The sequence below is a fragment of the Coturnix japonica genome, chromosome 4, assembly GCF_001577835.2.
Source record: "Coturnix japonica isolate 7356 chromosome 4, Coturnix japonica 2.1, whole genome shotgun sequence".
Classification (NCBI taxonomy): Eukaryota; Metazoa; Chordata; class Aves; order Galliformes; family Phasianidae; genus Coturnix; species Coturnix japonica.
In genome coordinates, this window is record NC_029519.1 from 31,065,486 (window position 1) to 31,082,702 (window position 17,217).

The 17,217-nt window shown below is 38.5% G+C and overlaps 1 protein-coding gene across 9 annotated transcripts in view; it reads right to left on the bottom strand.

Annotated features, from left to right (window-relative positions):
• Positions 1-17,217, bottom strand: part of FAM13A (family with sequence similarity 13 member A) — a 112,231-nt gene that overhangs the window by 82,909 nt on the left and 12,105 nt on the right. For all 9 annotated transcript variants that reach the window (XM_015861213.1, XM_015861219.2, XM_015861214.2 and 6 more), the window contains 2 exons: positions 16,304-16,484; positions 11,502-11,661 (listed from right to left, as the gene is read on the bottom strand). In XM_015861213.1, coding sequence (XP_015716699.1) covers positions 11,502-11,661; positions 16,304-16,484 — 341 coding nt within the window. The remainder of the gene's footprint in view (positions 1-11,501; positions 11,662-16,303; positions 16,485-17,217) is intronic.

Sequence of the window (17,217 nt, forward strand, 5' to 3'; positions counted from 1 at the left end):
TCTCACATCAAGACTCCTAAATACTTCATATTGCTCATACAGCTCAACAAATCTGTGAACTCTTTTATCTGAAACTGTCTTTTAGCTCTGGGTTAATACAGCTGTGGATCCTGACTCATGAATGTGATTCTTAGATGACACTGCTACAAATGCTAATACTTGTCACAAAACACTACAGAACACAGTTGGTTTGTACATGTTCCCAAAACGTGAAAAATAACTTTCTTCATTCAAATCTCTGTCCAGCATTTTATACCTAGATCAGATGAATAATATTAGCCCAAGGAACACATTCTCTTCTTTAGTAAGTCTAACTTGCTAATGAAGAATTTTTTCTTCCTTTGGCATATTCTTAGCAGGTCATGCAAAATGTAGGTTTTAGAACGCGTGAGAGTCCACCTCAATAAAAGCTTTAAACCAATTAACTACAGAGACCTCAATGATTAGAAAAGATTAGAACATCCCCAGAATAATCCTCTAATGTCAAGAAGTGCTGACACTAATAAAGACAGGTGGTTAAATACTCCAGCTCCTAGCTTCCTCCCACATGGATGAAGAAACACAATAGGTCAAGGGTATGCATAAAGGAGACACTGAATCATGGACAGGGTATTAGGTACTTGACAATGTCTCCTACCCAGCAACTGCTGCTGCACTTACCCCTCTTTGTGTTTATTTCTTTGACAGATAGACAGCCCAGGGTTATTGACAGAATCAAATATCAGTTAGATATTCATTTTCAATTTCAGAGTGAAATTAATTTTAGGGACATTACTAACATCTGTAGAAAAGACTGAGAAAGATCCGGGCACAAAAGAAAAAACTTCATTTACTGCATCATAAGTGGACTGAAACTAAGTAAAAACCTTTTACAAAATCATACCATTTACATGGAACAAGAAAATACTTGCAATAGTAGTTCAGCTGTATTTATTCATTATAACTTTTCTTAAGCAGATCAAGCCGTACTATTTACTCCCTTTATCCACTTCCATTAGTCATTTTTCAGCCTCAGTCAAGTGCAGTCTTAGGGAAATCAAACTGAGCAGTGAAGGGTATTCACAATCATTTGTAAACCGCACTGTAACATGAGAGCATAAATGCTTCTCATTACAACTAGCTCAGGAAAAAAAGAGCAAGAGCAATGATCATACAGTGTGCTCTGTTTTAATGATATAGACGAATTTATAGAATCTCTTTTACATTATAGAATCATTGATTGATCACTTGATATTTCAAGATATTTTTGTCACATTATCATCAATACTGCTGTTTTCACCCTTTCCTCCCTACTTGGCTCTCTTTTTGGCCTCTTAAACTGCATATTCAGAAAGGACTGGGCTGTTGGACTTCCAGTTCAAGCTTCAAAGGCTGCTAGAAAGCATTGGATCTACTTTGTTAGATGTTAAAACCTAAGAGAAGACTTTAAAACAAACTCCAAGTTTCATTAATGTATAGCATTTTGTTAAGCTATACAGACTATTAGGTTTTGTTTTTTTTTTTAAATTGTTGTTGTTGTTTTTCATTTTCAACAGCAAGAAAAAGTTAGGTATTTTTCTGACATTAAGAATGTGTGTAGCTTCTTGAGCTTTGCTAAATGTTATCCAATTTACTGCTTCAGAGTATTTGGCCCAGTGCCCCAAAATAGAAAAGCTATTACATGATTGTTTGCTGACCGACTCTATGCAGGGGTTTTGACAGACAACAAACATTGCAGCGATTAAGGCTGCAAATGTCAGTACTAATGTTCGATTAAAAAAAACAACAACAAAAAACCCCCCAAAAAGGTCATGGTAGCTTACATAGTTTCTGATGCAGTTTTACAAAACTAAGGGCAACTGAGAGTAGATGGACTGCTTCTTCAAACAAACAAACCCACCAAGACATGGCCTTCAAATGACACTAGTAAAAAAACATGTTTATAGCAAACAAAAGGAGTCAGTTCTTCACATGACAGGGAGCAATTTATGCAACTCTGTGCCAGGTGGCACTGTGGAAGAGAAGTGTTTGCATATGCACAAAGGGTTACAGGACAACCACTTTGGACATTTCTAAACACACAAATCAAATCAAGGTCAGGAAATCCCCCTAAAATAGTAAGGAATTGGTTGAGTAACTGAAGGACATACCAGATATGCCTTACCCTGTTCTTACCCCTCTCTGGACATCCGCTTATGGCTGCAGTGGGCGGCAGGAATCTAGGCTAGACAGACCCCACATCTGTGTCAGTGCAGCCATCCTTACCTAGGATGAGCAACCATTAAGAGGATTACCCAGTGAATTCAATGCTGAAAATGATTGCAGAAATGATGCATTAGCTGATTGCAATGGGATAGTCTGTAGCAGTTGATTTTTGGCTGGGTCAGCAGCTATGCACCACAGAAAACAGTAGAAAGAAACATTCAGTTTCTCTTAGCAGTGCCCCACAAAACATTGCTACTTGGCTTTTGCTTCAGTAGGTGTTACCAGGGTCACATCTGTGACTTCTTCCTAGGCTACAGCTAAAGTGTGCAACAGTAACAGTAATGAGTAGTTCAGAAAGAATGAATTTTAAAGTTCCTGGTTCTCCCTTCATTTGGCACTGGTGCAAGGAATGTTACCCAAACCAGTACACAAAGCTATTCTGGAGCATGGCAGCTCAGATGTGATGAGCAGAAGTGCTGCCAGCGGTGCCAATGCAAAAGTGAAAGAACTACAGCAACTATAAAGCTCTTCTTTCTACTGGCCACAAATCAAGAGTACGTGGAATCTCTTTCAACCACACAAAACAGCTCCTGATTGGTTAAGACTCCGTGCATATCAGAAAGTACCAACTAATACATATTTTTAAAACTAAAATTATTGTGCATTGGATTTCCAAAGGAAATTCTCTAATTTAAGTGACCACAGATAATTTAATGAATGTTAACTGGATGAAATGACTAATTTTTATTCAACTATCAGTACACAGAGTCATCACTCAGTAGCACAGATATCTTCAGGAAAAATACTGACAATAATATATTATTAAATCATTTTCACACTATGTCTTTCCACCACACTTTAAGTATCCTTTCTACCGTGTAAGCAGAAAGTAATGAAAACACCCCTGCTAGCAGGAGAAACAATGTTATCAAAGTTGTTAAACATTCTTATATCTAAGGATTAAAGATGAACATAACAACAGATGACATATTTAGTACTACATACCCAACTTCTCCTTGGTTGCTAGTGACATTTAGAAAGGAGAGTACAGCTGACTCAGTACCTATCTGCTGTTCTACTGTGCTGTCTTTTATACTGTACTTTAATAACCCACACTTGAGCAGAGCTGTTGCAGACAGAAGCAATAAAAAGCAAAATCTCACTCTTCGCAAAAAATGCATCACTGCTTCTCAATAGGAAACTAATACCCCATTCAGTTCCCCTTTCATTTCCTTTCGTTCTCCCAAGATTATATATATGACCTTTTACCTGAGACCATCTCTCTTAATAAACTGCTAAAGGTTTCCCTGTTGTGCTTCAGTACAACCTTAACCTACTACGATTATTGCCACAAAACATGTACAAAGGTCTTGGTATGAAAGCAGCAAACACAGAAATCCATTATTTTCAGAGCAGACTGCAATATAAAAAAGGAAATGGCAAACATAGCAATAACCCTATGATATACTTCAATATTGGCTACTGCATCTGTGGAATATCATGCTATTTTCTAGGAGAAAAGTGTGTCTCCCACAGTCCAGGGGGACTGTTTACTAAGAGCTACAGTTACACTGATAATGGTGAGATCAAATATAATCCCAGAATCTGTAAAAAAGTAACCAAGATTTCAATGAGCAAAAACATCTTTCATTTCCACAATTTGGAAGTGCTCGTCATACAATAGATGTCAGAGTTAAGGGGCCACGTAACAGGTTACTGCTCACAGCTCAGCAGTTTGTGGCTGAAATATCCATAAGGAATGTGCAGAAGAATTTAAGTAAAAAAAAGAAACAAACCAAATATTTGCAAAATGAAACAGCAACACTGCTCTCTTGCTGAATGTACCCAGTATGTATGTGTGTGTTCAGAAACAACAGAGCAAAGATCATTTCCAGGGGAACATTCTGTTCTCCCTGGCAATTTTGAAAGTTGGAGTCCGATTCACCTATTTACTGTTATGTTATTCATAAACAGAAAGAAGTATGACCTAAAAGAAAAACATGATGTAGCTAAGGGAGAAACCCAGGCTCTCCAGGTTTGCATCTCATGTTACACTTCCCTTAACTCATTCTTGGAAAAGCTAAGTTGCATTTCTGACCTAAAAATCATAAAGAAAAAAAATCCAAACTTTTTCACGCATAGAATTCAGTAATGTTATTTTTAAAATGAATATCTGATGTTGCAGTAAATTACAGTATCCAATGTGGCACTATTTAACTCTACCGCTGTAAGATTTCCAGTACTACAGAAGATAGGCCACTTTCTTAATACTCAGTGATATTTACTGCTGGCAGTTAAAGCCAAATCACACTGCAATATGCTGGATAGATCAAATTTTCAAGAGCTTATCTATTCAGACACTTAAAGAGCATCTTTTCCCTTATGTCCCTTGTGCCACAGTCTCCTGTTGCTTTTATGCTTCCCTGAGCCCTACTTATTAAAGGAAGTTTTGAGGCTCCAAAAATCCTGCAAAGCAGTGGATGTTTCAATTGCACCTGGTGTACCAACAAGCTTCTCCTGGACAAAGTGTGCTCTTCCTGCTATTCAAATGAGGGCTCATAAAGAATGCACAGGACTTGCAATCAAGTCAGTGAGCATTTTGCTACTCAGTTATAATGGGAAAAAGAACTCATTCAGTGCTGAGTCCTTCTGAAATTCCCACCCTGACAATACTAATGATGAAGCCATTGGGAGATACCAGTATGAATTAAACCCCCACAGGTTGGAAAATGTCTTACGCTCCATTACTTTGGAACAATTCTGATTGCCTACAATATGTCATCATTCCAACTGAAGCATTGACACTGTTGATTTTTACAGCAATGGTAATGCTTATTATTTTGTGTAAACTGTTTAACTGAACAATTAATTAATGAGAAACAAAATATTGGGGAATCAGAATGGGAGGAACTGAGAAGTTTTGTCTTGGTAGGAAAATTCTCATCCTTCCAGCAAACAACTTTTTTTCCCTCCTTGGGTACAGTAAGGATGTACACAGTCAGAGTAGTGGATCACATGCTTATTTTTACTGTACTATGTTTCTCGGTACTGAATTCAATGCTTCCCCGTCCCCAAGGCTGGGGATGCAGGCACTCAAGGCCAGGCTGGATGTGGCTCTGGGCAGCCTGGTCTGGTGTTTGGAGACCCTGCACATCTCAGGGGGGTTGAAACTGGATGATCATTGTGGTTCTTTTCAACCCAGGCCATTCTGTGATTCTATGATGTTGTACTGACTGAGAGGAACTGCTCTCAAATGCTAAATTGTGATGTCATTCCCTGCCTACCCCTAATAAAAGCACGATGAATGAAAAACATTTGAAGTAAAATACAGTTGTGAACACACATACAGATTTCATTTTGTCTACATTTTGTTTATGTGCTATCATCAAGAGGCAATGTTATCACTGCTGAGCATTTGCAAACAAAAAGTTATCAGAAATTAAAAGAAAAGTTCCTAAGCATCTTCACTTCAAAATTTACTGTTTGGGTTTGAAAGAGCTCTAGTATACAAGAAATAGAGCAGGATAGAAAGAGAAATATGTTATATGTGTCCATTCCCTTTAAATATGCAAGAGCTTAGCAATTTTATTCAAAATTAAACAAGGAATTGTTTGATAGTCATCTGACTTTTTCACTTGCCTTCCTCAGCTACAGCCTAAAAATAACAGTTCACTTCACTTGAGGTTCCCCAATATGCTATAGGTGAAAGGTTTAGAGGCTTATAAACTTTCCCCTACAAATCTCATATTACTCATTTCCTGTCAGTTCACATCTTAAAATGTCATTCAGGATGAACCACTATATAGCCTTACTGTAAGCATGCCCATCTGCTCGCTGGTGGACAACTGTGAAGTGGATGCTAGCTAAAGAAATACTACACAGAAAAGCAATGATGGATTTCCACTGGTGATCTTTATCCTCATATACTTTCCACCCATCCTTCTCCTGTCTAAATCCACACCACCATTTGGATGAACTCTGGCCCAGGCAGGAGAGAACTGGCATGACTTGCCCTAAAAAGGCGAATAATGAATAAAACATGTATGTATGCTGAGACCTTCAGTAATGATTTCAAAGGACATCAGTGCCCAGTGTCTTCTGAAGGGAAGGAACTAATCCAGTACAAAAAACAAGCCATTAATGTGAGGCTAAAATGGTCCCAGGCATGAAAGAAGCATAAAGGAAACTATCTAGACCCTGCAGGCTCAGCCAGGGCAGTGTAATACTGATTAGAAGCAGGTGCCTTTTTTTGTGACGTAAACAAGAGATCACTTGGTCTGCTGTGTGTATAATCATAGCAGCAAAAGACTGAGGTGGCAGCAGTGTGCTGTGAGTGCAGGGCAGTCCTGGAGTTATATGGAATTATAAATTTAATTTTATAAATGGACTTATTTGCATTCCTTTCCCAAATAGGTAACTGAGCCGGGAACAGCATTACATCCTCATCACATTGTTTTTTGTTTTGCAGTGCAAACAATTATGCGCTGTCAGCTGGCTGCTTCTTAAAATTAAAAAGCATTCTGTCAAGAAGGCATTAGTTGGAAAGTTTTAAAAAAAAAGTAACCCTGTGACACTGAATGACAGGTTGTACGTTTTATTCTAAGACAATACTGACCCAAATGGTACTACATTTTACTTGGAACCAGTGAAAGTGGTAATTCCAGAAATCTCTCAAGAATCCCATAATACTTAGTCCGTCCAGATTCCACCGGACACTTAACTAAAAATAATCCTTTTCACCACTTATCTTTGATCATTAATGAGTAACGGTAATGGTGCTACTTTTAAGTCTCATTTCATTGCAGCTGTAACAGTACAACACTGGCTAGGAGCACAATATAGGGCTATATGCGGTTGCAGTTTGAATAGAACTTTAAATTATTTGGAAGTTAAAGGTCACAGTGCCAAGCTACTATTTATATTGTTGCTGTAGGTTGATCAATCACCTCGATCAATTTTTTTAAGCAGATGACAAAGTCAACCATACAGCAACTCAGAACTTACTGATTTTTATAAGTTACTGCTCAGCTTAGTGCCATAAAAAACAATCGGGACCACAACTGAACACAGCAGGAATTCTGCTCTGAAGCAAATCATAAATGTTTTATTATGATACACTGAAACTTACATTGTGTAAGTCAACAGCAGCTCAGAAATGTTAAGAAAATAAATAGGTCACACCTGGCTCTGCCCAATAAAAAAATATTTATGATCCTTCAAAGTCAGAACAACACAACACCGAGCAGATAGCTAATCAGAACACTCAACCCACTTCTCCACCTGTTTGTATTTAGTAGATCCTGTCAATCAACAGCCTAAGAATCTTCCAGACCCTCACTGGTTCTGGAAATTAAACTGAAGCTTGGAAAATGCACTTGAACAATAGCTAGCCACAAATGAAACCAGCTACATTAAATATATTACACATACACACACAGACACCAGGAACCTTGCAGTTCAATTTCCCAGGGAATCTGGAATGGAATCTGTTCCATGATGCATGTCATTTTGTGAAAGCAGTACTTGTTTTGTTTCTAAATTGAGGTTTCAAAGAAAAGCTCCCCAGCACTTCTAACTATAGTATTAACATAGGCCTAAACAGTGAGCAAGAGGAGGTTTTACAGTCCTGGGAACAAAGCAGGGCTGGAAGGCAACTTGTAGAAATTTCCTATTCCTTACATTTTGAACTATGATCCAGTGAGAAAGCGAGCAAAAAAATCCCTTTAACTGGCACTGTTTGTCTTTCCCAATGACTGAGCAATCTTTGAAACTGGTGTGATGTAACCTGTACCCCCTCAGTGCACAAACACAGCAAAAAAGATGAGTCAACAAACAACAGCCTACAGAATCACACCTCTTTTCCCCATAGCTAAAATTAACTTCCTGTAAACTGCCATAGTCCATAGCTGATTGAAAAGCGCTTACTCCTCCTGGAAATCTGTGGCATTGCGATTTTCTCCTAGACATATCCAGCACAGTAAACAAGAGGTAACATACTCCACTTAAGTGCTGCTTTTCCCTCCCAAGACACAGCTCAAAGTATGAGGCTTTCATGACTTTATCTCCATGATGCACATGTTCTTGGTTACATTTTAAAAGAGATGTACTTCTTTGAAAAAATCCACTGACTTCATTGCAAAGTGTGGGAAAATGTTAAGATACATTGATCATGATGTGTCAAGAGAAATGCAAGTTCAGGAAGGTGCTAAACATCACAGGGTAAGAATTGAAATACATTCCCATATTGGGATGGGATGCAACGATTCTAGGTATTGCACTATCATGATTTAGGGCTGATGATGGCTTTAAAAAATACAAGGTAGTAAGGAGATGATATGATGAGAATGGAGAATTCAAAGAGAAATAACAACCTCCTGTTCTGCAGCACCAGAGTCTGCAGCCATAAAAAAAAGAGATAAGCAAAAGCAGGGCTACTATTGTAATTTGGTATGCTGGAAAGACATAGTAGAGTGCTAAGAGAAGTGGATTTTGTGAAGTTTTTAATCTCTCTTTTTTTAAGCCAACTGCTATTGGGTTTTTTGATTCAAGATAACCCCTCTACGAATTCACGACATTCTTCTCCCTGTACAAGTTTCAAGATTCAAGCTGTTCTCAAATTCTCAATGAAAAATGCACCTGGATCAGCGCAGATAGCTTTGACCATCACAATATAAACCTCTTAGAAATGGAAATAATTATTTAACAATGTAAAACCTAATTTCCTCTTTTAAGTGTCTCCATCTCTGTTTTGAGACCCTTTTGGTCCCAAAAATTCTGATTAAAAGCAGCATTCCAGAAAACATGAGGCAGTACTGTTTGCCTATGAAAAGACTCATTAAACTGTAGTGACCCATTACATACACAGGTCACCATACCACAAGCACCATACTAACCTGGATAATAAGCTTTCTCCATATTTAAGAAAATTATGAATATGATGACAAATAAGTACGGACTGTAAATGGACTACAGTATGCATGTGCAGGGACTGGAGGTGTACTTATGATTGCCAGCCTTTCCCCTGGCGTGGGAAAGAAGATCCAACAGGATTTGATTACAAGAAGAAGAGTGGGACAGGTCTGTGAAAATTAAGGACACAAATGTAAACATAGGAAAGAGAGAAAGGAGAGAGAGTACAGGCAGTCATGGGAAAAGTAGCAATGCAGCAACTCAAGATGAAATGCTGGCAATACAGCAAGTGATCTGGGGGTGGGGGGTGACAGAAATATCCTTACTTAGCCAGAAGGAAGGCAGCAAGTTCCTCACTCTCCTGCAGCTCACAATACAAAAGCTGAAAAAGACACTTAGGTAAATGCAGATGAGCTTGGTAATGAGTCCTCATTTACTTCCCTCTCCTTGCTGTCTGCTCCTCCACTCCATCACAGCTCATGCTTCAATGTGAAACCCATAAAATCAATAAGGCCTCAGTTTATGGAAGTACTATCCTGAACATGCTACATTTTTCATTCCTTCCAACAGGAACAGCTTTAACTGCTTGAAGATATGAATTCATCAGTGGCATCTCCAGAAGCAGTAACTCTGCTTATAAATTACCTGCTATTTTTAGACAGTGACCCAGGTCACCTCAATAATTTTCTGAAGTATTTGTTCTTTTATAACATGGATCAGCTGGCTCACACTATATATATAGGACAGCTCACGCATTAGCAAGCTGGCAATCACTTTTCTCTACTGAATCTCATTTATTGCCACTTGGTTTTCTCCTTCAGTCCACTATTTCTAATTCATTATACAAATTGGCAAGGTTGAGGGATATCTGCTAGGATACAAGAAAAGTAACATTTAGGAATGGTATAAAGAATCCTTTCAAAAAGCCATCTGACACATCTCAACAAGCACTTTGCTGTATAAAATTAGATGCTTGTATTTCTTGTGTTTGAGTGTTTGTCTTGGTTAAGCTAGAAAACTCAACCAAATTACATGGACAAGGAACATGGTGAAATTTTTATAGCAGACTGCCAGCAGGATTTGGAAACCATCAGCAAAACCCAAAAACACAAGCACAATGCAAGCCTTTGTTTTTAGGTATGGCTCATTCCACTCATCTCTCTTCTAAAGCAAAGAGCTGGGCAACATTTTTCAACTAATTTGACTAACTTTACCTTTCAGACTATTTTGTTGGAGCAATTTTGGTTGTCACCATACCTTCTGATGGCCACTGTGGGAAATCACCAAGGTCTCCATCTTTGGGCATTTTCAACCAGGTATAAGCCCTTAGAAGTGTAAGATTATCTTGACTTTTGCAACTGGCTTGAAGGAGATGGTGACATACTTGAAAAGCCCTTTTACCAGGCTCCTTAAAGTATCCTGGCTTTTAAAATGACTTTCTTTTTAGTTTTGTTTCATAAGTGATGATCAGCAGCTAAACTTTCATATGTCAGACCGATCACTTCCATTACCCAGAAGCCACTGTATCTTCAGTAACAAACATTAGGGAGAGAACTGCAAGGGTCATCAGACATTTTATCTCTTTCTATAGAATGATTTTACATGACTACTAGCAACAGCTAAAAGACTAACAGGTTTACTCTTCCCTTACCTATTCATCATGAGAAAGCAATGAATTCTGGAGGCAGCTGGTATTACTTGTACAGATTGCACTGCAATTGTGACTCACTAGACTACCTTAAAACATACTGTAAAGGCACTAAAGATTTCAGCTGATTTCACTTGACTGGCTGTAAGGCATGACCTGTGAGGAGAGGCTGAGGACATTTGGATTGTCCAGTCTGAAGAATACAAGGCTGAGAGGTGACCTCATTGTTCTGTGCAGTGAGGAAGGGAAGTGAATGGAGGTGCCAGGCTCTTCTCCCTGAGAACTGACAAAACAACACGGGAATGGCACAGAACTGTGTCAGAGGAGATTCAGACTGTACATCATGAAAAATTCCTTTATTGTGAGGGTGGTGAAACACTGCAACAGGTGTTTGTGAGGTGGTTGATGCCACCTGGCTGTCAGCATTCAGTTTTCATTCAGCCCTCCATAAGATGCTTTAATTTTTGGTAAACTCTGAAGTGGTCAGGCTGCTGGACTAGATGATTTTTCTTTAAAAACTCCTTGCAACTGAACCATTCTATTATACTTTAAAGCTGTTAAATAGAAACAACTTTCAGACTAGTAATAAAAATTGGCCTATTAGCAGTATTAAACTGTAAAACTATATAGCAATTATTAACATAGAACATTATCATGACAGCGTTTACCTACCACTTACCTAAAAGATTTCTGAACTGAAGCAGCAATGAGCCTGCACTACTGATTTCCTGCAAGAAAGTACAATATCAGAGATACTCACTTTAACCAGAATAATTCTTCCTAGCTCTTCACATACTGGCTTTTCTTCATCCTTCTTCAAACCTTCCAGCTCAAACAAGGTATTATAACTCTCCAGCATCTTAGTCATGATCTTGTTGCAGATCTCTTGTTCTTTTATGCCTTCAAATCCAGAGGGCACACTAAAATTGGATGGAATTTGAAGCAGAACGTTAGATACCCAAAGGGAAATATTCCTGCACAGCCCCTGTGTAACACTTCAGTTGTGGATACAGGTTGGGTTGCAGGCAGAGAAAACTGTCTGGGAGAGAAGAAACATATCCATACTGGTAACAACTATTATGGTTGTTTGCAGTTTTTTCTTAGCAATATTAACTTCCCTATCTGCTGGTCAAACAATCTACTCCACATAGTCTAGGCAGAGATCTAATTGAGACAACCTCCAAATGAGATACCACTAGTTTTGTTAAAATTCGGTTCCAAGATTGAGGCACAAACAGTATGAGGCATTCAGCATCTCTGAACTGTTAATGTGAAGGATCAGATTCCTTGGGGAAGTGATCTGTGATGACCTCAAAGGCATATGATTAGTCAGAAAAATAAGAAAATCCACATGCTGAGTAGCACACTGTTAGGCAAGGTCTCTGTAGCTTAAGAAGACTCCAGAATGCATACCATGTTCCTTCACCTAATTTTTGAGGTGCTTAAAAAATATTCCAGAGAACCATTTCTGTATGGAGCTATTGGAGCTCAAATACCATTTGGTTTTGCACAGAGGGCTAAGGTTGGCAGTGAGTGGAAGCAATAGCTTTAAACAGCCCACTGCTTCATATGACTGAATGTGCTCCCCTGTATGAGACCCAGGAGGCCAAAGTACAAGAAACTGTGAATTTTGTTTCCTTGCCTGTCTCAATATAAAAATTGTAGCTGTAATACAGATGCAAGAGTGAGATGGAAACAGCTTACTGGAAGGAGGACTTTAACAGAGACTTTACCAGGGCCACAGTTTGACAAAGTGCAAAAGCATTATTGCTGTTTTTTCCTGTAAAACTGTTCTTCCACTTAAATTCTGAGTGTATGCTTTCTTAATTCTGAATCAAGATCTGAAGACAGACCATTTTCAACCCAAACCAGTAAGGACTCAGGTAGGTGCATAAAGCTCTTCCCTCTGATCTCCTCATAAAGTCTTCTGTAGGAGAAAAGATAAAAATACTCCAATACTATAAATCCTTGTAACAGAAATCCTTGAAATCCTTGTTCTGCCATCAAAGCAGAGTACTTTGACTACTACACTCCCACCACTCAAATGGAACAACATTGGCAGATGTAAAGCAAGCAGTGCATTTAAGTTGCATTACTTTGGAGGGAACTTTCACTCTGATGTTGGGAATAGAAGTATCTCCAAAGCACAACTGCTCCCCAGCATTTTCTTTCTGCCACAGTTCCAGAAGTTGTACTTCATGGCCCTTCTTCCTCAGTGACCAGAGCAAGGGGATCTGGGAGATAAGTGGGCAAACAAAATGCTTGAACTCTGCAAAGGAGCACTGAGAGGAAAGCTCCTCATCACTAAAGATACTTTGCCCTTTGCAGCCCAAATCAGCAAAACTCCCAGGCCTTTATATGATCATCCAACTGCTGCACAACAAACAGCAGCATTTTATCAGACACTTGCATTTGCCAGCCCCTTTTGAGGGGCAAAGCAAACCTTCAGATCACACTTCTGCTGGAATGAAATACCATTACGCCAGTGAAAACTTGAGAATATGGCCTCTCTGACAACCAGACCCAACAGAGGAGATAGAAGGAGAGAGAACTCACCTGGTCCTACACTTCCTCTTCAACGCTAACTGTGATGATTAACTAAAGATATGGCTGTATGAGCAATGAAGTCTGGGTCAATGGACATTTTCCTCTAAGAGTAGCCACAGTACAAGCATTAATCCTCCACACAAATTAGCCCAATAACAGAAAAGCCAATAATTAATGTTCTTCCACATTTGCTGTCTCTCAGGGTTGATATTTCTCTCACTTCCATCACAATAAATCTGAACAAATCCAAGTTGTGAGAAAACAGTGCACTATATCTCAAATCATCACATTTTCCTTTTTTGAGCTGTCCGACCTCATTCTTTGTTTTCCCATATTGTACATCACACTTCACTACAAGGACTGCAAAAAGACATTTTCTCCATTCTTCTATTCATTATAAATACTGAAAACAAAAGATAACCTTTCATTAGAAGAACATAAGTTTGATTTATCAAACAACAAATAAGGAAGCAGGAGAAGTGCTGAATAAGACAAAAGTAATAAAAGACTGAAAGTTTGGGAATTTAGAAAAAATACTGAGAAGCTGATGTAAAGAAACTGAATGAGATGAAGGGAATTAAAATATAACCTAAATGTTTGGAAAGCTGCCCAGCCATGAGGTTTATACAATTGCAAAACAGGTTCAGTTACCGAGTCAGAAATAATATATCTAATAGCTAAAATGTCACTAAGAACATCCTGTAGAAAGCAAGATGGACTTTATCCTCTCTGACTCTAAGCATTAACTACACAGACATTGATTTTGGACGTGTGAAGTGACAGAAAAATCTCAAATCTTCCTTCCTCAGCAGTGCAATTGCTGACAATTGTTGGCTTCTAAGCCTTATTTCCTCATTCCAGCAACTCCATGCGCTGCTCTGAACAAATGATGCAAAGTTAAAGTTTGGTTCAGTCACCTCATACTCAGTATCTTCAGCTAATCTCTCTAGGAGCTGCCTGTAGTCAGTGGTAAGACAGCCCCTGAAAATGCAGACTTCAGATAGACTCACTCTGAACTGTGTTCTGAAAATCTCACTCCAGAAGTGTAGCTAACCAGCAGGCTAAGCCAAGTGCTGAAAGTTGGGTGCTGCAAATTCTTTCCCTCCTCCTGGCAAATCTTTATTGATTTGGCCACAGTATCATCAATTTAAGAATGCATTCATTAACACAGGAGAAAAGGGCATTTCAACAGTTGCTCACAAATGTGTCTAGACCACAATCCTCAACTGCCTAGAAAAGATCAAGATCTGACAAAACACACAGCTGAATTACCAGATGGTGGAGCATAAACAAAAAATCTACATCCGGCATTCTGAAATATTTGGATTGTGTAAAAGTACATGACTCATTTGTTATGTGTCAAGTCTTGCCTCTTCTGTTGCACGTGCATTTTGATGCATCACAACTGCAGGGCTGGCTGCATTCATATACACACACAAGAGATCTTGTGTCTTCAATCTTATGAGAACTCTGCCTTTTCCAGTCTTCTGAAATGGAATGATGTGATGCTTTGCCTCTTAGACACAGGCCTATACCTTACAGAAAGTGTTAAACCTTTTCTGTGCAATCTTAGGAGCAGAGATAAGTTGAGGCAACAACTATGCAGCTTTTGATAAGTATGGTTTAATCTTAAGAAAGCCAATTGCATTTCCAAACTGCAGGGCTCTGCATTCTACACCAAAAAGCATTCAGAGCTAATTTTCAGAGCTTTCCTCAACCAAGTGATGAGTAATCTAACAATTATTCAAATAGGCACTTGGAAGTTCAAATCACAGAGATTTGGCCACTAGAATTAGGAACAAACAAATTAAATGAGATAAATCTAAGCCCACTAATACATCTAGATGGAAACTCCCTAACTTTAAAACTCTACCATGTGTAAATAAGACTGCTCATACAAATGTGATCTTTACCAACTGACATTTTTATTCTCAAAAATCTCTAATGCTGTTTCCAGTAACTCTTCTACTTGTATGTGCCTGTCTACACTACCTTGAGTTTTCTTTCTTTTGGAGGGAGAGACTTTTTTTCCCCTCCCACAACATGCTTTATGGCTTTGTATCAAGACAGCAAATATATCATATCTTGACACAGTCATTTTAATCATCTACAAGAAAGATGAGGTGGCAGTATAGTCAAAAGGACAAACTTTGGTTTCACAGACTCATCTTTTCAGTCTCTCCCCCCACTTGATAGAAAAATGTGTGCTCCTTTAAAAAAAAATTGCTCCCTTAAGAGAGCAAGCAGCATCTACGTGGAACTGGCTCAATATGTTACTAGGAACCTACCTTCTATTTCCTCACTTTAAAAAAGCCTATTTCTGGAGGCTGCAATCTTGCTTGAGTGCATTCTCACATCTGGAAATAGTTCTTCCTGACACTGCTGCCAACTCCACCAGCACGTACAGTGCATCATCTTCAACAGAAGCAGCAAGAAACTGAGTACTCTAAAATAAACTAGTAGAACTAGTGAATCCAGTAAAAAGTCTCAAAAGGCCAAGGGCTCCCCATAACCTGTAGACCAGTTTCAAAATAAACTAGAATGATAAAGAGCCCTTTCCATATCTCTGGTGTTGAAGACAATCACAAGTCCACAAATCTGCAGAGCTAGAAAGCATACAGCACCCTGAGTGCTGCATCCAAGTCCTTTTGTCCTTATAAGCACCTTCCTCAAATCCTTCCACAAAGAAGCATCCATATTATTCAATGGCAAAGGAAGAAAGCCGTAGGAGCACAGGTCTCTTGCTCTTAAACAATCTGGAGGCCAGCCATTGTATACAACTAGTCTGCTGTTAACAAAGCAAAGGAAACCTTGCTTACTGTTGTACAAGAGGGGATGAGTGAGAAACTCAATTCCCTGCCAGCTCAAATATTAGTTTTAGTACCAACAATTACCACAAAGGCATCAACATTGCCTCTGTTTGATCATTGTTGTTAGGGTTCTCAGCTACATTTTCCATCATTTGCTTCATAACATTCTATCTACATAAAAGGAAAAGAAAAAAGCCTGACTTACTGAAAACAGTTTGGTCCAAATACAGTGGCAAGATTGCAAATGTTCATCCTGTTCTCCACATTATGTTCAGCAACTTTTATCAGGAACTGGCACAGATACTTCAACAGGGAGTAATGAGCATCAGGCAGTTCTTTAAGGAGGTCTCTCAAGTTTCTTTCCTTCTGCACTTCATTTCTACCATCTAGAAAACACAAGAAGAAAAAAAACATATGGAAGTATGCATATACATATTTATCCTGCATATAGTTAGGGAAGAAAATGATTTTCTGTATATACGTACTTCACACAGTTTACATTCCAGGATTTTATCTGCTATAACCTTTTCTGCAGCAGCTAAAATATTTGCTCATTCAGAGAAAGCAAACATGCATGAAGAAAACATACAAAAATCTTGTCTATTTAAGTATTTCTTTCAAAACTGTTTTGTAATATACAGAAGAAATTATCATAACAGTGAATCATCTGGTAACAGGAGGAAATCTGATTCATTAACTTCATTTCTGCAGCAAAATTTGAAGATGGCTCCTGAGGGTTTTAATACGTGGAATAACAATAGGGAATTTAATTGCATTTGTGTTTGCACTGATCAAAGTGTACTGGACTGTCTCTGACTTGATTACCAATTACTTTCCTTTTCATTAAGCTTAAAGAAAAACAATATATGACAAATTTCCACATAGAACACTGAAATTCACCTTGTCACATACTTCTGTTTAGATAACAAAACAATCAGCACATAGTGTATTTTCAGTATAAACTGATAGCAGTTATGGCAAGGAATGCCCAAGCCATCACTCAGAAAGAAACATATCTACCACCATCACTCTATTACCTAATTAGGTAATGCCCTTGAGAACTAATTGCCTCTCTGAACCTCACAATGGGGTTTTAGATTGACAGGTACTTTTCCGTTT